The sequence below is a fragment of the Hyaena hyaena genome, unplaced genomic scaffold (assembly GCF_003009895.1).
Source record: "Hyaena hyaena isolate Hyena2069 unplaced genomic scaffold, ASM300989v1 scaffold_488, whole genome shotgun sequence".
NCBI lineage: Eukaryota > Metazoa > Chordata > Mammalia > Carnivora > Hyaenidae > Hyaena > Hyaena hyaena.
In genome coordinates, this window is record NW_024081122.1 from 389,365 (window position 1) to 409,930 (window position 20,566).

Sequence of the window (20,566 nt, forward strand, 5' to 3'; positions counted from 1 at the left end):
AAAAAAAAAAAAAAAAAGAAATGAAATAAAACAGAATATCTCAAAAAAAAAAGTTATTTTAAGTCATAAAAAAAAAAAAAAAACCCTGTATAGAATAGCTTTCTGTCAGCTGGTATACCAGAGGAAAAAAGTAACAAAAACCTATAAGAACTTGAAAAGTGCCTTTCCTTCCACTAAGTCGATGCTAATAGCTCTTAACTACATAAAACGTGGAACAAGCACTTTGAGTTTCAATCCTGGCTCTGTCATTTATATATAATATAAATTTGGACAAGTTACTAAATCTAAGTTTCAGTTTCTTCACAATAAAGAAGAAACATTAAGTATCATTATTTCTTTCCCTTGTAGAACAGAAAGATGATCAAATTTCTGTTTTCTACACAAAAGCAATTTATTATAGCTGTAATTACTGTAACCCAGATTAGGTAATGAAATACTACCACCTTATGTGGGTATCAAACTATGTCGTTTTCAGAAGATTTTTCCAGATATCACTTCACTTGATCTTATTGGTAACCACTCTGTAAAGTAAGCAAGGCAGGTTTTATTCTCAGTTCCCACAAAGAAGGAAACTGAGCCTCAGCAAGCTGAAGTGATTTTCCTGAGATCATAGTTCTTAAAAGTTGGAGTGGGTCTAGAAATCAGGTCACTGGTCTCCAGGATCATGGGAAAGGAAAGAGGTGCGGAAAATAGTGGCAGCTTGTTAGGAGGACAAGAGGGTCAGAAATAAAGGAAATTAAAACAGGGAGAGAATGGGAGACATAGTTTGGGGATATTTTTACAGCTGCCGCAATGCTGTCCCAGGGCCCATCCTAGGTAGGGCCCTTTAAAGTCTTTACATGGCTGTGTGAACTATGACAGAAGAATTTAAGGTTACAAATTCCCTTTCACCCACAGAATCTCAATTTAGCTCATATTCTCAAAGCCAGAGGTACAGTGAGGTCTCAGGGACCAGGCTGTGATTACATACCAACCACCATTTTAATGAACAGAGCCGGTTAGTGTGGGTTTATGATTTATCACAAGCAGAAATCAACCAGACCTTGGGGCACATCAATCTAATATATGCTATTAATTACCCATGAGCTTGTCAACAAGTCAACAGCCCCCCACTGGTGGGACCGATGGGTTTGCAGAGAGCATGGTGAAAGCCAGTAAGCACCAGTGCAATGGGACTCCTGGAGGAAAGCTCCCTTCTGTTTCATCCTTACCCACAAGGTGAATCTCAGAGTCCACCAAGGAGGTGGCCCCAGACCACACCTTTCCTGGATGAGGCAATGTGTGTCTGTACAGACAACCATGGCACGTAACATCGGAAATGGACACTCACTAACCAACCTTCTTGACCCCAGAGCCGAGCATCTGAAATGCATTGTTCGGCTTGCGTGCTCTGCCTGGGGCTGGCCATCTGCTGCCCAGAGTGGGATCTGAAGCTGAGCAAGACTACCTCACACTCCTGCAAGTGCTACTGTATCAGAACCAGCAACACTTTCCCTCTAAAATAATTTCAAAGTTCTCCACTTGGTTTTGAATTAAAATAGACAAGAGGAGATAACTTGAAGTAAATTAGCAGTCTGAGGAACCAGCCTCAAAGTTCAGCCATGCAGTGCCAGTCCAAAGTATAGGGTAAGGGCCCTAGAAATGGGACTCAGAGATTCATCTCTGAGTATAAAATGAGAAAGTGACCACAGGAGATGCACAGGGTTTTCTGACCCTGACACTCTTTGTGTCTCTCTTTCCCTCCCTGTCCCCACTGGCTGGGCAAAGAAGTGAGACAGACGCGGGGCGTTCCGGGGAGGCTCCTCTGATCATCTCTCTGCGTTGATTGAGTTAATAAAGAACTTACTGTCTAAACAGAGCTTAAGGTTATACCAGGGCTTAAGGTTATACCAGGGAGAGTCTTTAAACGGAATGTATCTAATTACCAAATTTAAATTATTCCCACAAAAGCGTGATTTCTCAAGTAGGTTTGACTCTCGCAAGGTACATTTTCATTGTATAATGTATAAATCCTCACAATATCCCTGCAATATGGCTGCCCTGGGAAAGACAGATGGTGGTAGGCTGGTGGGGAGCTCTATGGGCTTTTGGACAACTCTGCAGGAACTTTTTAACCCCTCCAGTCAACACTCCTCTTGCATCCCTATCTGGTTACTCCATAAGCCTGACAAGTGGTGTTCCTATGGGTCTGACCCCTTGCATGCTCCCCACTTGGCTGTAGAGTTGTTTCTAGAATGGAAACTGGAGATCTCTCCTCTGATGAAAAGCCATCAATGGCTTCCCACAGATTTCAAGATAAAGATCGAATTCAGTAGCTTAGAAGAACAAGACTCCCTGGACCCTGCCCTGGTTCTCTGGCTTCTACCACACATACACTTTGCTCTATTCCTGGAATGTCGCTCCCTGTTCTGGGCCTACCTAGCATATCCACACCTCTCTTCCCCTAGCCTAGCCATTCTCCTAGATATTCCAAGCCACCTACTTTGGCCAGCTTTACCCTTCTCAATGCCAAGTGGGGAGACCTAGGTCCACATCATTGTGCTTGCTCCTATTACAGCAGTGGAAAGAATGCAGGAAGCTGGCATTTCCCCGGACACAAAGCATTGTTTTACGTCAGCACAACCTGACTTATCCTAACTTAGTGCCTGTGCCTGTTCATTGGGCACCTGGCGAATGTGTAATGATGGTTCCGGTCTCCACTTCCATCCAATTTACTTTATTAACATTTATTGGTGTTCTTTTTCCTCACTCTTTTTAAACAGGCTTCATATTTTCCTGAGTGCTTATTTTGATGGAGAGTCCTTAGTGTTGCAGTCCTGGAAGTTCATCTTCTACCAAGCACACATTTCAGGGGAGACATATTGAGAATAATGAGAGAAAAAGGAATACTGGCAGCCATGTGAATCAACACCGGTGATTAATGGAAGGGTAGAATTTGTAGCCTGAGACTCTCACATCTCTATTAGGGAAATGAAGGTGATGCCTTTCTTAAACTCTTAAATTCTGTACATGCTGAAGCACTCAAATGATGTAGTATTAATATAATCTCATTCAGTGCGTCTACTTAAGCTAAGTTAAAACACACCCAGACCAAAAACAGCGGGGAAAAAAAAAAAAAAGACTGACATGAAGCCCCAAAAAGAAGCATTCAAAAGGAATAGATTTTTTAAAGAGAGGTAGGGACGTGAGGGCACCAAACTCTGAAGATTCTCTATCACACCAAGAACTTAGCCCGCTCCTGAAAAGTAAGACTTTCTCATCATTTTCCTTGTGAGGTCTTCTTGGTAACTGTTCTTTCACCAAGAAGGGCTCATTGCTTACTAATAAACTTCCTACCTGGCAAAAGATCTCAATTAAAATCCCTCATCTGCTTTGAGCATTTATGTAATCATGAATGAGGCACTGGTTAAACACCACCAACACAATGTGGCTAATATTTCACATGCCTAAAGGCAAAGGGCTGGACCAGGCAATCTTCTGGGGTTTCATCCCAAAATGAAGCTCTCTCATCCCACGAATAGCGCCCAGGAGCAAAAACTCTCCATAGAAATTTAATCAAGAGACAGGTGATCAAGATAATCTGAGTCATCAAAAACTAAGAGCTCTGGAAATATGAAGAAATTATTTCTGTATAACAAGTTTAGGATTACTTTACTTTCATTCTCTTTTTTAGCAATTCAGCATTAACTTTCAAAAACTCAAATTTTATTCTCAAAGAAATAAATATCTGAAAAACACTGTAAATAAAAACAAATCTTTTTCCCCCCATTTTTAACAACCCATGGCCAGGAACACTATAAAGTTTATTGGGAAATACTGGTAATTGAATTAGGTATTGCATTCCCACTGAAACCAGCACATTACATTCCACATCTAGAAAGCATTTAAACACGGGTTGGAAATTTCAGCATCCGAGCAATACTTAGACATACGTGAGTGACATTATTGTCTGTCCAAACTATGTCCTTTTTCCTTATATTCTAAAGATCCTAGTCTGAATTTTTTTAAATGCACTGTTTGTAAGATAAACAGTTTTTTAAAGTGCAGAATGAAAGATGAGCATAATAACAGTAACAGTTAAGACTGCCTATTTAATTCGGTTACACACTGCCATCTAGCAGGAAGCCAGCATGGGAAGCCAGCAGTTTCAACAACGGAGCCGACTTTAATGAGCCTCCGATGCTAGGGTATTATTGCCTGTGGCTTTCAGGCCTAAGGAGAAAGTTCTGAGATTGAGGTTAGGGTGCTTCCTGATTGGTGACTCTGTCACTTTAGTGTGCAGATACCAGTGTTGCTTATCCAGTGCAATGGCCAGAACCCAACTGAAAGCCCTCCCTTGGAGACCAAGAGGTAAGTCAGAAGCAATGTCCTAGTTGCAGTGTGACATCACTAGCAAGCCCAGGATTGGTCCTGAGCTTCTGGGTCGTCTCCTCTGGAGAGAAGGAAGGGCACACAAGAGGGACGTCCGGAGGACCAACTTGCAAGGCTGAAGATCGGACCCAGGCAGAGTGCATGCACGCCACAAAATGAAATTAACAACCCAAGTCGCCACACGCATTTTAGGGAGCTGTGGCGGCGAGTAGGGGGCAGTCTCTTGGAGCTGTAATGTAAAGGAAAACAGTCACTGTGGGTGACACTTGCTACCTATTAAGGGATCATTAAAAGGTGCCCAGGAAATGTCTTAAAATCACATCGATGTTATTTCTACATCTTACACAAAGTGAGTTCTACTCCTAGGGCGCTCATCGGGTGCAAGAATACCTAAGAAATGGATTGCATGTTGGTAACGAAAGCCTGCCGTTCGGAGGGCTCCCTCCCCTCCCTCCCCACCCCCCTGCGCATCTTCTCGGTTAAATAAGCAAAGCTCGCTAGAGCTGAGCAGTCAGCATCGCTACCGCTGCACACAATTCCAGCAACAAGTGATTCTCAGTGAAGACGGCGGGGCAGAAGGAAGCGATTCGCAACACACAGGCGGCAGGGCGAGGTTATCGAACCGGTGGGGCTGGGAGGCTCGCGGCAGACCGGGAGCGACGCGAAATCCCCCAGTCGCCCCAGGTGGAGACCCGCGCGCCTTCCCGGGGCTCCTGCGCGCCATCGGCCTCCCACCTGGGCTTTTTCGGCCCCAGATAGGTTTAAATCTCAGGCGGTGACTCTGGAAAGCGCTGCCCAACGTTTTCCCAAACGGACTTGGATTCTTTTTCGGCGCACAACTCCGTCTTTTTCTGGCACAAGCTCCCTTCTGCGCACAAAGAGGAGGTGTGCTTCGGTAGCCCGTCCCGCGGGGCAGCGTCCCGGCTTCCGTGCGCCCCGCCGAAGTCTCCTTTCGTTTCTGGCCACCAAGAAGCCGTCCCCACCAAGGATCACCGCAGCCAGAAAAGACCCAGTGCCTCCCACTCACCTCGTCCTGGGGCAGGAGGCTCGCTGGCGGAGGGCAGCCCGGCAGTTCCCCACTTTCAGTTCGCGCCCCGCCGGGGCTCGGGCGAAGACTCGGAAGGGAGGTTCGGGAAAGGCGGAGAAGTCTCCACGCGCCCAGGCCCAGCGATCCTCCATCCAGGTTTTCACCGTCGCCGGGCCTATAAAGCCTGTCCACAGAGGTTCCTGGGAGTTTCTGCTCCTCCCTCCCTCGCGAGCCAACTCGCACCATGCAAGTTTCTGGAAGACTTCTGAGATTCTCTTTAAGTCAAGTCGCGGGACGCTTCTTCTCAAACTCTGCTAGGACTGGAGCAAATTCAAAGTCACCTATTCAGGGAAACTGAGAACATGCCAGGCAGAGCAGAGACCTGGGGATACATTTAACCAGGTCCCAGTGTTTGGTAGACTGAGCAGGGTGATCTTTAGTTTTATTTTAGTGGCGAAAGAAAACTAACTTCAGGTTACTGAATTCCACATTTAGAGAACCCAGTTAAAATTATTTTGCCCTGGTCTGCAGGAGAGGTGAGAAACCTAGGGAGGTAATTCAAGATCTTGGGAGGGCCAGGGCTTGGTTGACGCAAGTGAGGCATCTAAGGCTCAAAATATGAGGAGACACTGACTGAGCCCTACAAGTGCTGGGCGCACTTGCAGGAACCTGCGAGCCATTGATGCCCTAGGCCTGCCCCACTGTAGTCGTGGCTCTGAGGTCTCCACTGCCACGAACCGCAATTAACTACTCTGTAAAAAAAGGGTGGATAATAATGGTATCAGCCTCAAGAAACACCACACACACACACACACACACACACACACCACACACACCCCAAACATAAAGGAAAAGATTGATAAATTGGGTATCATTGAAAGTAAATTCTGTTCACCAAAAGACACTATTAATAGAAGGAAAAACCAGAGTCAAAGATATTTGCAATAGATTAATCTAAGAAAGAATTCATATCCAGAATATAGCAAGAACACCTATAACGTGATAACAAAAAAAAAAAAAACAATCAAAAAAGCAACCAAAGACTAATAAAAATCTCCTCTGGGAAGGAAGGAACCAAAGACATACATAGCACTTCACCAAAGAGAAATCTGAATGGCCAGTAAGTATGTGAAGGATGCTTAATTTCTTTAGTCATCAGGGAAATGCAGATTAACACAACAAATATATACTAGGACACATCCATCCATTCTAAAATTATGTATGGAACGACAAAAGACCTCGAATAGCCAAAGTATGCTTGAGAAAGAACAAAACGGGAGGTATCACAATCCCAGATTTCAAGATATAAAAGCTATAGTAATTAAAGCAGTATGGTACTAGCATAAGAATAGCCACATGGATCCATGGAACAGGATAGAGAGCAGAGAAATAAGCCCACACCTATATGGTCAATTAATCTATGACAAAGGAGCCAAGAATATAAAACTGGGCAAAGACGGTTGTTTCAATAAATGGTGTTGGGAAAAATTGACAGCTACATACAAAACAATGAAACTGTACTGCTTTATTACACCATACACAAAAATAAATTCAAAATGGGGGCACCTGGGTGGCTCAGTTGGTTAAGCGTCTGACTTCAGCTCAGGTCATGATCTCATGGTTCATGGGTTCGAGCCCCGCATAGGGCTCTGTGCCGACAGCCAGCTCAGAGCCTGGAGCCTGTTTCAGATTCTGTGTCTCCCCCTTTCTCTGACCCCCTCCTGTTCATGCTGTCTCTCTCTCTCTCTCTCTCTCTCTCTGTCAGAAATAAATCATAAGCAAATAAACAAACAAACTCAAAATGGATTAAAGACTTAAATATGAGACCCAAAACCATAAAACTCCTAAAAGAAAACATAAGCCGCAATCTCTTGGACATTGCCCTTAGCAACATATTTATGCATATGTCTCCTGAGGCCAGGGAAACAACAAATGAATGATTGGGACTACATCAAAATAAAAAGCTTTTGCACAGCAAAGGAAACCATCAACAAAACAAAAGGGCAACACAGTGAAAGGGAGAAGATATTTGTGAATGATATATCCAATGAGGGGTTCATATCCAAAACATATCCAACTCAACATCAAAAACAAAAACCAATTGGATTTTTAAAAAATGGGCAGCAGACCTGAATGTACAGTTTTCCAAAGAAGACATCCAAATAGCCAACAGACATATAAAAAAGTATTCAACATCACTAATCATTGGGGAAATAAAAACCAAAACCACAGGGAGATACCACCTCACACCAATCAGAAAGGCCAGTATGAAAAAGATAAGAAATAACAAGTACTGGTTAGGAAGTGGAGAAGAAAGACCTGCGTACTGCTGGTGGGAATGTAATTGGTACAGCCACTATGGAGAACAGTATGGAGACCCCTCAAAAAGTTAAAAATACTACTACCATATGATCCAGTAATTCCACTTCTGGGTATTTACCTGAAGAAAATGAAACATTAACTCAAAAACAGCTATACAGTTGACCCTTGGACAATGCAGGAGTTAGGGGCTTGCCAACCCCCCCCCGGCATACATATTTGGTGTATGTATTATACACTGTATTCTGACCATAAACTAAGCTAGAAAGATGAAAATGTTCAGAAAATCCTAAGGAAAAAAAATATGTGTACAGTACTATATACTTTATTAAAAAAAATTCACATATAAATGGACCCATAGAATTCAAACCCATGTTGTTGAAATGTTAATGGTATGCACCCCCACATTCGTTGCAGCATTATTTAATACCTGAAGATACGGAAACAGGTGTCTATCAATTGATGAATGGATAAGAAAATGCAGTATATATACACAATGGAATATTATTCAGCCATTAAAAATGAAATCTTGCCATTTTGTGAAGTGAATGGACCTAGAGGGCATTATGGTAAGTAAGTTAGAGAAGGACAAATACCATATGATCTCACTTACATGTGGAATCTAAGAAACCAAAACAAAGGCAACAAAGCTCATAGAAACAGAACAGAATGTTTGCAGGAGGGGAGAGAAATGGGTGAAGGGAATCAAAAGGCAAACTTCTAGTTATAAAAATGACAGTGATTTAATTTGCAGACGGTGATTATAGTTAAAAGTATGTATTACATATTTGAACGTTGCGAAGAGAGGTCTTTAAAGTTCTTATCATTAGAAAAAAATTATAATTGGGGCGCTTGGGTGGCTCAGTCGGTTAAGCGTCGGACTTTGGCTCAGGTCATGATCTCATGGTTCTTGGGTTTGAGCCCCGCATCGGGCTCTGTGCTGACAGCTAGCTCAGAGCCTGGAGCCTGCTTCAGATTCTGTTCCTCCCTCTCTCTCTGACCCCCCCCTGCTCATGCTGTCTCTCTCTCTCTCAGAAATAAATAAAAAACATTAAAATTTTTTTAAAAAAGAAAATTATAATTATATAGTGACAGATGCTAACTAGGCTTATTATGGTGATCCTCTTGCAATATATACATATATCGATCATTATTTTTTACTACTGAAACTAATATATTTCAATAGTTTTAAAAAACTATTCACTAGATTCACATGTTGGTGGTGAGCAGGGAAAGAGTGTGATTCTAAATCAAACTGAAAAATCTACCACTTCCCCAACTTAAAACAATCTGAGTAGGGTGGTGTGGTGCCCCTTATGAGTATCGTTTAGCTTCTTTTTTTTTTTTAATGTTTTATTTATTTCTGAGAGAGAGACAGCGTGAGCAGGAGAGGGTCAGAGAGAGAGGGAGACACAGAATCTGAAGACAGGCTCCAGGCTCTGAGCTAGCTGTCAGCACAGAGCCCTACGGGGCTCGAACCCACAGATCGTGAGACCACGACCTGAGCCGAAGTCGCTTAACAGAGTCACCCAGGCACCCCGAGTATCATTTAGCTTTTGATTTCTTCATTATTATTTTTTTTTAATTTTTTTTAAATGTTTTTATTTTTATTTCTAGGAGGGAGAGAGAGAGAGAGAGACAGACAGCGTGAGCAGGGGAGGGTCAGAGAGAGAGGGAGTCCCAGACTGAAACAGGCTCCAGGCTCTGAGCTGGCAGTCAGCACAGAGCCCGACGCGGGGCTCAAACCCACGAACCGCGAGATCATGACCCAAGCGAAAGTCGGACGCTTAACCGACTAAGCCACCCAGGCGCCCCTCTTCATTATTATTTTTTAAGAAGCTTCATCTTTTTATTTATTTTTTCAGTAATCTCTACTCCCAAGTTAGGGCTGAACGCAAGACTTGGAGATCAAGAGATGCATCATCTACCAATTGAGCCAGCCAGGCACCCTTTTTCCACATTATTTTAAACTTGATTTTACTAACATAAAAGGGCATGTGTGTGTGACAAGTCTTTAAACCAGGGAAAGCAAGTAGGCGAATGAGAACGATCACAACTGTTTTTTATTAAGCAATGTAAACTATGCATTTAGCATACCTCTAGTCCTCACATACCCCCATTTTTCAAATGGGATAATTTGCTAAAGGTCTACTGACTTTGCCCAAAGATATTTAGTAAATAGCAGTTGTTTTTTATAACCTAAGTTTGGCTCCAAAAACCAGTGTTAAATCAATGTTTTCCAGTGGTGTGGCTCTAATTCAGCTTTCACCTGCATGAAGCAAAATCACATTACTTATATTTATTGTATATTGTGATATGCAAATTAAGCGCCCACCCTTATTCCGAGACTGTTACCTTTTTTACTATTTCGGTGTTCAATGGAACTTTCTTTTGAAAAATGGTGTGAGCTAATAAAAGTTTTCTTTTTCCCATTAAAATAAAAAGCGGGAGAAAGCTGTTAGTCCTCCGATTTTTTTTTTTTTTTTTTTAATATTCTCTACTCCGTGAATTTCAAAGGTCAGGACCCAATTCCACACCAAACAGCAGTGTCTGCGCGGTTAAGTGGGGGACGAGTGAGCGCGGAAAGGAGGGTCTCAGGTGAAGAAGGACCGAGTTTGAGCTCCACAGTCTGGGGGACAAGGAGTAAAACCAACGCGGCCCGGAGGGGGTCCGCGCTTTCCCGGACGCACTCCGGGACCGAGGAGGCCCGGCGGCCGGCGAGGGACAGCCAATCCTCAGGGACAGTCACAACCGGCGCTTTGGACCACGGCGTGCCCAGCGACCTCTGCGCTCCAGGACTCGACCGACTCCTGCGCGGCGTGGCTGGAGGCGGGGGGGTCCAAGCCGGGTTTACAGTCCCAGGGTGAGCCCGGTGACAAGATCTATGCGGCGACACGAGCGCGCGGCGCCCGTCCGAACGTGGCGGCGGACGTGGAGACGAGGCCGGAAGTTAGACCGCCGGGAGGCGCTGTGCAAGCCGGCGAAATCAGAATTCTCGCGATAGGTGAGACTGGGCTTTCCGGAAGTGACTCCCCGGAAGAAGCATGGTTGCTCCCCAGATCGGACCGGGGTTTGCACGCTGAACCGCCGGCACCATGCAGTCAGATGACGTGAGTGTCCTGTTTTCTCTGCCACCTGGGTTCTCCTGCTTTAGGAGGCTCGGAAGCCACATACTTAGCTGGCCTATTAGCGTCATGTCGCTCCGGAACCGAGGCTTCCAGAACCCCGATTTCCGAGCGTGGGGATCTCACGTGTCTACCCGGGATCTCCAGCCCGCTGCCTCAGCGGCTTGAACAGGCCAGAACAGCGCCACTCAGTCCACAGGGTTGGATTACCCAGTCCCTGGTGCCCAGCAGTGAAGGACTTTGCCTGTGGTGTCTCTGGACGTGGGGGCGAGGTTGGGGGTGGTTTAGACATCAGATTTCAAGATCCCGTTCTTCCATGTACATGTTACCTTAAAATCTAATTTTGCTGTGTTAGGTTTTTCTTCACATTTGTTCCTGGTCTGCCCACGTCTTAATTTTTGGAAGCATCCGCGATTCATTTAATTAGTCCTGAGAAATACAGAAGCGCTTACAGTGTGCCAGGCACTGTGGTAATTACTGGAGATTTAGTTGTTAATAAGCCAGACAAAAGACCTCTGCTTTTCTGGAGCACTCTGATGGAGGGGACAGATGGTAAACAAGTGAACAAACTGAAAACCATTGTACTGTGTAATAATACTGTGAAAGGAAGAGAGAGGTTGATGAAGGAGAGAGTAATTAGGAGAGACCACTTCAGACAACGCTGATCTGGGAAGGTTTCTCTGAATAAAAGACATTTGAACTGAGATCTAAAAGATGAGAATGAACTATCATTGAGGAGCTGAGGGGAAAGCAAAATACCTGGGAAGTAGAACAGTAAAATACAAAGGTCTGGAGGTGAGAGAGAAGGAATGTATTAAAGAATATTGATGTGACCTATGCTGTAGGAATTTAGGGAAAAGAGAGGTAATGAAGTTGGATATGCTTGCGGAACTAGATCATGTAGTGTCTGTTAGGGCTTTTAATGGGAAATGACATCTGACTTCGTGAAAAGTTGTCTACTTCTGTGAAAGGCTTTTGAACGAGAGAAAGCATAAAAGCAAGGAGACCTAGAGTATGATGAAAGTAGTTTCAACTCCGGTTGTAAGGGTGGAGATGTAAAGAAGTGAATGGATTTGAGATCTGTATTATCAGTATAACCAAAAAGACTATGTGATGGATTCAGTGATGAGGAAAAGGAAGTATTCAAAGGATTTGGGATTTGAACAAATAGTTCAGTGGTGGTTTTATTTATGGGGTGGGGAAGGAACACATTATTCTTACAAGAGGTGTGGAATAAAGAGCTTCATTTGGACATGTTAATGTGTATGATGCCTTCCAGACTTCCAAGTGGAGATGTTAAGTAGACGGTTGGATGTGCATACAAGTCTGTAGCTCAGGAGAGACGTCTGACCAGGAGATGGCAATTTGGGAGTCCTCAACTTACAGATGACATTTAAAGCCACAAGCCAGAATGAGCGCCTACTTTCCCAGTTTCATTTCCCCCTATCTGTCTCCTATCAATCCCCTGCTACACACACATCCTATAAAATTCCCAAAATGTTGTTCTATTTGTTTACACTTCTTTACACATTAGGCTTTACCTACTATAGCCTCTTTAAAGCTTTTCCCAATTCCTCAGGGCAGCCCACTCAAAGGCTCCTACAAACTTCTTTTGCGGCACTTAGACCAGTGCTTTGTGATGCTTTGGTTACATTTCTTTCTCCCTATGTAGATAAAACTGTTTAAGGACGCTGTCTTCCTTCATTCAACAAATTCTTGAGTGCCTCCTGTGTCAGGACTTTAGGATTGTCAGTGCTTTATGTAAATTAAATACACCATCAGTGCTGAATGAAGAAAGAACTCATTAGGTGATAGAAGATAGCAGTAAATGATTTTCTTTTCCCAGATAAGATGAAATTATGGTACATATATCCAGCAATCTAGTTCTGTACAATGGATTATGAACATATTAAAGTTACAAAATAAATGTAATCTCATTTTTGTTAAAAATATTCATACAGGCATGCTGGTTGCTGGAATGTGTGTGTATAGAAAAAAATTTAAAAATATTTACAAGATCCTACTAACCTTTTATCTGTGGGGAATGGGGTTGTGGTTATTGATAATTTGTATTTTTTTCCTTCAAGAATCTGTGTAAAAAGAAAACAAATCAGACTGTTGTAAAAATGTTGATTTATTTATTTTGAGAGAAAGAGGGAGTGTACAGGCAGGGGAAGGGGAGAGAGAGAGAGAGAGAGAGAATATCCCAAGCAGGCTCCACCATGTTAGCACAGAGCCCAGTGTGGGGCTTGAACTCACAAGCCATGAGGTCATGACCTGAGCTGAAATCCAGAGTAGGATGCTTAACCAACTGAGCCACCCAGACACTGCACAAATCAGACTGTTTTATAGAGCATGTCTTCCTCCTCTCGTTTCTCAGAGACTCCGTTAAGACCTCAGTGAACCAGGGCTCTATGTTTTCTTGGGCTAATACTCCTACCTGTTGGGTCAGAGCAATTAAATGGGTTCTTATTGTGTCTTGCAGGTTATCTGGGACACACTAGGAAACAAGCAATTTTGTTCCTTCAAAATAAGGTGAGTCTGGATTTGCAACTTGGGCAAAGATTCCTTCAATTGTCCTCTTGGTAACCCATCTTACAGTTTTTGCTCCTTTCCTCACATTCTAGAACTAAGACTCAGAGTTTCTGCAGAAATGAATACAGCCTGACCGGACTGTGTAATCGGTCATCTTGTCCCCTGGCAAACAGTCAGTATGCCACTATCAAAGAAGAGAAAGGTAACTCCTTAGTTTGAACTTCCATGAGAACTAGCCCACAGCTTTTAAAAGGATATTCTTTCGTCATCCGTAAGCAGTATTAATGGTATTTTCTTTATCCTGCAGGACAGTGCTATTTGTATATGAAGGTTATAGAACGAGCAGCTTTTCCTAGGCGTCTCTGGGAACGGGTAAGACTTGGGACATAAAATTACAGTGGCCATTGATCAATAGCAAGCCACATGCTTTTCTCTCTTCCTTGACCACAGCTACATTAAACTTTTGAAGCGAACCTCATTAGGCTCCTGGGTAGCATAGCAGTGAAGACCTAATCATTCACCCTCACTCTTCAAGCTTTGTTTTTCTATTTATAGGTCCGGCTTCATAAAAACTATGAGAAAGCACTGGAGCAAATAGACGAAAATCTAATTTATTGGCCTCGTTTTATTCGACACAAGTGTAAGCAGAGATTCACCAAGATCACCCAGTACCTAATTAGAATTAGAAAACTTACATTAAAGCGACAGTAAGTATTTAGATCATTCATCTATTGTATGTATTTTTTTAAGTCTTTCCTTGGATCATATTATGAAGATGAGAGACTGTAGTAATGGTTCTTATTAAATTCAATTTCAGGTAACCTTTTATGATATGTTAAGAAGAAGAAAGTTTACCTCTGGTTAAAGTTGTGCACTTTGATTTTGCAGGATTTAAAAAACAGTATAGGAGGGGTACCTGGGTAGCTCAGTTGGTTAAGCATCTGAATCTTGATTTCAGCTCAGGTCGTGATCTCTCGGTTCGTGGGATCAAGCCCCACATCAGGCTAGACGCTGACAGAGCAGAACCTGCTTGGGATTCTCTTTCTCCCTCTCTCTCTCTGCCCTTCTCCTGCTCACACATACAGGCTCACTTGCACTCTGCTCTCTCTCAAAATAAATAAAAATAAACTTAAAAAAAATAAAGAACAATATAGTAGAACTTGATGATCCTCTCCTGTCTGAAAATCAGCGGCAGGAAATTGTGTAACTCCTTGACACAATCATAAAATTAGGAATTTGACAATGACCTAAAAAATGTGAATAAATAAGAATGTAAGAACTTTACTCTGGGTTCACTGAAAACCAATTTTAAAAAGTGATGTGAAATCCATGGGACTAATTGGATATCTTCCTAAGGAGTAATAGGTCCTAATACTTCATTGTGACATGCAGAGAAAGCTAAAGGTGTCAGTCTTCTATAAGGCAATTTTTTTTTTAATGTTCATTTTTGAGAAAGAGCATGTGAGAGTTGGGGGTCAGAGGGAGCAGAGAGAGAAGAGGACAGAGGATCCAAAGCAGGCCCTGCACTGACAGTAGTGAGCCCGATATGGGGCTTGAACTCACAAACTGTAAGATAGATCATGATCCAAGCCAAAGTCAGACACTTAACTGACTAAGCCACCCAAGCACCCCTGCAGAAAACTCTTTTAGTTAACTGAACGATTAATCATGAAGCATTGTGAGTGCCCTCAGAAGTCTCAGAATGCCCAAAGAAGACAAAAAGTAAAATAAAATTATGTGTAAAAATGTGTGATTTGTTGTAGTATTAATTACTTAGGGAATTGTTAAGTATATAATTTGGCTATATTGTGCTGAGCCCTACAAAATAACTTCCAATCCTATTTTCTCATTTTTTTTTTTAAGGAACACACAAAACATGCACTTGGGATTTCTGATAATGTGTTTTATTTTCCATAGGAGGAAACTTGTTCCCTTGAGTAAGAAGGTGGAACGGAGGGAAAAAAGAAGAGAGGTAACATCCTTCTTGTATTCAGCGCTTTTGTATTTCATTGAGGGTAGGGCTCTGTAGGTAAGGATCATGAGAAAGACTCAGTCACCATTTCCTGTGAACGGTTCGGGCCTTGGGTAGTAGTTTGCTAACGGATAACAGTGTAAGTTGGGTAAGATCGGATATTCGTATTTTAAGATTATGAATTTCAGGGCAGGCGAAAATAAGGGTTCTTGGGAATATATTTAATGGAGAACAGAGAAAATACCTTGCCTGAAATTCTTGAGGTTAAGTATTTTAGAAATCAGAATTTGGGGGGACACCTGGATGGCTCAGTCAGTTAAGTGTCCGACTTTGGCTCTGGTCATAATCTCATGGTCTGTGAATTCGAACCCTGCATCAGGCCTATGCTGACAGCTCAGAGCCTGGAGCCTGCTTCAGATGCTGCATCTCCCATTCTCTCTGCGCCTCCCCCATTGACACTTTGTCTCTCTGTCTCTCAAAAATAATTAAACATTAAAAAGAGAGAAATCAGAATTTTGGCATGTTGCCAATCTTATACATTGTATACTACTCAGAGCAGGGTTTGAGCATTCTTTTTTCATTTTTTTCCATGGTAAATGTACTCTTTGGTTCCCATTCCCTCTTTCCCCTATCCCCCTACCCACCCACCCACCTCCCCTCTGGTAACCTTCAGTTTTCTATAGTTAAGAATCTGTTTTGGGGCGGCAGGGGGAGGATCTGTTTGGGTTTTCTTCCTTGTTTGTTTTGTTTCTCAAATACCACTTTCTCTTTATCCATTCATCAATCTATGGACACTTGGGCTGCTCCCATATTTTGGCTATTTTAAATAATGCTGCCATAGACAGAGGGATGTGTGTATCCCTTTGAATTAGCATTTTTGGTTTTGGGGGGAAATTACCCAGTAGTGCGATGGCTAGATTGTGGTGTAGTACATTTTTAACTTTTTGAGGACTCTCCATACTGTTTTCTACAGCGACTACACCAGTTTGCATTCCCACCAACAATGCAAAAGGGTTTCTCCACATCTTCATCAACACTTGATGTTTCTTGTGTTTTTGATTTTAGCCATTCTGACAGGTGTGAGGTGATATCTCATTGTAGTTTTGATTTGCATTTCCATGATGAGTGATGTTGAGCATCTTTTCATGGGTCTTTTAGCCATCTGGGTGTCTTTGATGAAATGTCTGTTCGTGTTTTCTGCCCGTTTTTATTTATTTATTTTTAAGTTTATTTTGAGAGAGAGTGTGTGTGTGCGCGCGCACAAGTTGGGGGGGAGGGGTAGAGGGAGGGGGAGAGAGAGAGAGAAAAAGAGAGAATCCTGAGCAGGCTCTGCATTGCCAGTGCAGAACACAATGTGGGGATCAAACCCATTAACCATGAGATCATGACCTGAGCTGAAGTCAGACGCTTAACCAACTGAGCCATCCAGGCGCCCCTGCCTATTTTTAAATTGGATTGTTTTTTGGGTATTGAGTAGTATCAGTTATTTATGTACTAACCCTTAATCAGATATGCTCTTTGCAGGTATTTTCCATTGCGTAGGTTGCCTTTTAGTTTTGCTGATTGTTTCCTTCACTGTACAAAAATGTTTTATTTTAATATAGTCTCAATAGTTTATTTTTGCATTTATTTCCCTTGCCTCAGGAGACATGTGTAGAAGAATGTTGTTGCTATGTATGGCCAATGTCAGAGAATACTGCCTGTTCCCCTTTCCAGGATTTTTATGGTTTGGTTCTCATATTTAGGCCTTTAATCTGTTTTGAGTTTATTTTTGTGTGTATGGTGAAAGAAAGTGGTCCAGTTTCATTACTTTGCCTGCAGCTCTTCAGTTTTTCCAACAGTGCTTACTGAAGAGACTTTTTCCCATTGCATATTTCATTCCTTCTTCGTCAAAGATTAATTGGCCATATAACTGTAAATTTATTTCTGGATTTTCTGTTTTATTCCATTGATTTATGGGTCTATTTTAATGCCAGCAGCATACTGTTTTAACTAACTACTATTGGTACTATAACTTGAAGTCTGGAATTGTGGTATCTTCAGTTTTTTCTTTTGCAACATAGCTCTGCAGTGAAATATAAGATAGTTCACACTATCACAGGCCCGACCCTGCTTAGCTTCTGAGATCAGACGACATTGGGCACATTCAGGGTGGTATGGCCGTAGACCTACTATTTCTAATTCTAACAAAGCCTCAGTTTATAAGACTTGAAGATCTGTCATGATCTTTACTATTAAATTAATATGGCCTTAAGACTGGCTGGAAAGATAGTGTGAGGTTAGATTTTTATGTTTTGTTTGTGGGTGGTACAGGTTGATGCCATGTGTCATTTTCAGTGAGGTCACTAGAGGAAGAGATTTTTAATCTTATTTTTCTGTCATAGAATCTAATGTGGTTTTAGAAAACAGTATGAGTAAAGGGTCTCTATTTCTTTTTCTCAGCTTTTACAAAATCTGTTTCAGGATTGTTACTTTTCTAAGACACTTACATGTATGTAGATCAGCATGCTTTCTAGATCCATGAAAGGCTTTGGTAGCATTTAATTTAGAATGCTATTATAAAACCATAGGAACTGTTTTAATTGAAAAGTTTCTAAGGCTTGAGAAGGAAAGGAGAAATCTATCTGGTTGGAGAGGCAAAAAGTCCCAGTGGTAGCAAGAGGGGTAAAAGTGATTTTTTTTTCTGTAAATAAAAATGTGACAGCTTCTTTTACTTCTACAGGCTGAAAAATGAGTACTAATGAGGTAAATGGGTTTACTCATATTTTTCTGTTACAGGAAAAGGCATTAATAGCTGCTCAGCTGGACAATGCCATTGAAAAGGAATTGCTGGAGAGACTGAAACAAGACACGGTAAGAAAGCTAGGAAGTTTGGGATATAAATTTTACCTTTTAGACAGTAATAGTTTGCTAGGAAATAGTGGGAAGTGTGTTTTACTTCCAAAGATGCTAGAAAGATCTTCATCTTGATTTGCTTCGTGGAATAAAGCAAGTACACAGGCCTTGGCTCCCCCATTTTAGTTCCCGGACACCAACGCAAACAATGCCCTGGTGACCTTCAGTGGCCCATCCAGTGTGAGAGAGCTTTCCCTCTGCACCGTGCTGCAAGCTCCTGTTCCTGACCCGACAGTCTCTGTGTAAAGTCAGGCAGTTTGATCCTCCTGCGTATTACGTTAGTCTTCTAAGGTTCTTTAAAATGAGTTATTTCTTCTTAAAAACTAGTGTCATTTACAAGACAGAAAGAATAGACGTTTTCCTTATTTGCTCCCTGTCAGTAAATTTACATTATTCCTACCCCCTGGCTTTATAAACTACTAAGTTTTAAGAGATCAGGTTCCATCCTTCATAGTGTTTGATATTAATCATTATTTAAATGCCAAAAATGGGCTTTTAAGGATATTGTTGGCTCTAGGCTGAAATTAATATAGAAAAATTATTAGCCATCACATTATTTGCGTTTAATCACGGAGGAGGAAACAATACATTCATTGGATAGTGGACTTCAAGTGTAAAATCCAGATGTCGTTAACGCCAGTCTGTATGTTCTTCAGTATGGCGACATCTACAACTTCCCCATTCATGCCTTCAACAAGGCCCTGGAGCAGCAGGAGGCAGAGAGTGACTCTTCAGACGCTGAGGAGAAAGACGATGAAGATGAAGACGTAAGCCTGTTTGTTCATTTTTGCTTCATGAAGCAGTAATCTGTAGACCTGGATCTTTTATATGTATCTGAGTGACAGACTAGTATGTTCACTCCCCTAACCAAAAATAATTATTTGGTCCTTTTTTCCTATCACGAGATTAATTTTAGTTCAGCCAACAAACTATTAACATGTTGGCAGTTTTATTCTTACTGGCATTCTAAAATTTTTCCTGCAGGGGGACAAATGAAGAATCCTCATCAGCTGACAGAATATACCATTCAGGAACCTGAAATTTATAAAGGATTTAATTTCACTATTACTATAGGGGAGGTACTTGAGTGATAGCCTTTTAGAAAAAGGCCAGATTAGCAGGTAATTGCTGATCACGTAGTACACGCACACAGGCACACAGGTGTACTTTCCCTAGCAATAACCTGGTTTTGATAGTTGAAATTAATAGGTTTAACTGAATTGTTTGTAAAGGCTTTCGTATGTAGTTTTTTTTAACAAATTAAAATGAGATGTTTAACCTCTAATGATTTATAGTAGGCATGAGAATTGATACCCTAAAATGCTTTTAATTCAAAAGTATTAAACTTGGAAGTAAGTAGATTTTGGTTTTGTCTAGTAAGTAGACCATGATTCTGTTTGTTACTGTTGCACTTAGCAAAGAATAAAACTAGATGTGTAAGCTGAGTTTCCATTCTGTATTTTGAACTTAACAGTTATGTTTTGTTTTAGGATGTGGGAAAGAGAGAGTTTGTGGAAGATGATGAGGTGGAGGAGAGTGACATAAGTGACTTTGAGGTGAGAGTTATGGGCAAAAAATTGATCTTTGACCTTCAGAGAACAGAAGGTTTCTGAACACACACGGAGGCAGATCAGTTGTCTAGTTCTAAATTGAGAGGACAATGAAAGGAGTTGGAGAATGAATCTAGCATTTTCTCTTTTTTTTCTCTCTCTCTCTCATCAGGATATGGATAAACTGGATGCCAGTAGTGATGAAGGTCAGGATGATGAATCCTCCAGTGAGGAAGAAGAAAAGTCCCCTGAAGCCAAACATAAAGGCAAAAAGCCCTTGAAAGGACCTTTGCAGAGAAAACGAGCCTACGTAGAGATAGAGTATGAGCAGGAGACAGAGCCTGTGGCCAAGGCCAAAGCTACATGACTTCCCTTCAGACACTGATAACAGGACTGAACATTTTCAGTATCCTCCTTTCTTCTACCTTACACCTGTATATACCTCCAGTTCTCACTCTTTCATATGGTATTTCACACAATATTTGTGTCTTTGATATTTATGCTGCTTCTGTGGGGCAAGAAATCTGGGAGTGGAAAGCGCCTTAAGTTGTGAACAGAGTATTTTTATAGTGTTGGCATATGTTTTGAAGTAACAGCTTGAGCCCAAGAAGCTTAACAGATGAATTTGTGGGTATAAATATTTCTAGATTTTCAATGCTACCCACCTGTTTTCTTTGGTATCCTTCCTCCCCGCCCCCCACCTTTATTTAGAAATGTTCAGGCTTCAGTTGTTCTTGTTCTCCTTTCCCTACTTCTGTGGGAATAAAAGAAG

At 41.8% G+C, this 20,566-nt stretch overlaps 2 protein-coding genes across 2 annotated transcripts in view; one reads left to right on the top strand and one right to left on the bottom strand.

The window, feature by feature from the left end:
- Nucleotides 1–5,527, bottom strand: part of FUT10 (fucosyltransferase 10) — an 83,647-nt gene extending 78,120 nt beyond the window's left edge. The window contains exon 1 of the mRNA XM_039254425.1: nt 5,399–5,527. The gene's annotated coding sequence lies outside the window, so the exon portion shown is untranslated. The remainder of the gene's footprint in view (nt 1–5,398) is intronic.
- Nucleotides 5,528–10,740: 5,213 nt separating this feature from the next.
- Nucleotides 10,741–20,565, top strand: MAK16 (MAK16 homolog). Its single transcript, XM_039254427.1, has 10 exons — nt 10,741–10,827; nt 13,328–13,377; nt 13,470–13,579; nt 13,685–13,749; nt 13,933–14,084; nt 15,295–15,349; nt 18,128–18,202; nt 18,901–19,011; nt 19,735–19,800; nt 19,967–20,565. Exons 1-10 carry the CDS (start codon nt 10,813–10,815, stop codon nt 20,159–20,161), a joined length of 894 nt encoding a protein of 297 aa, XP_039110358.1. The 5' UTR covers nt 10,741–10,812; the 3' UTR covers nt 20,162–20,565.
- Nucleotide 20,566: the final 1 nt, after the last annotated feature.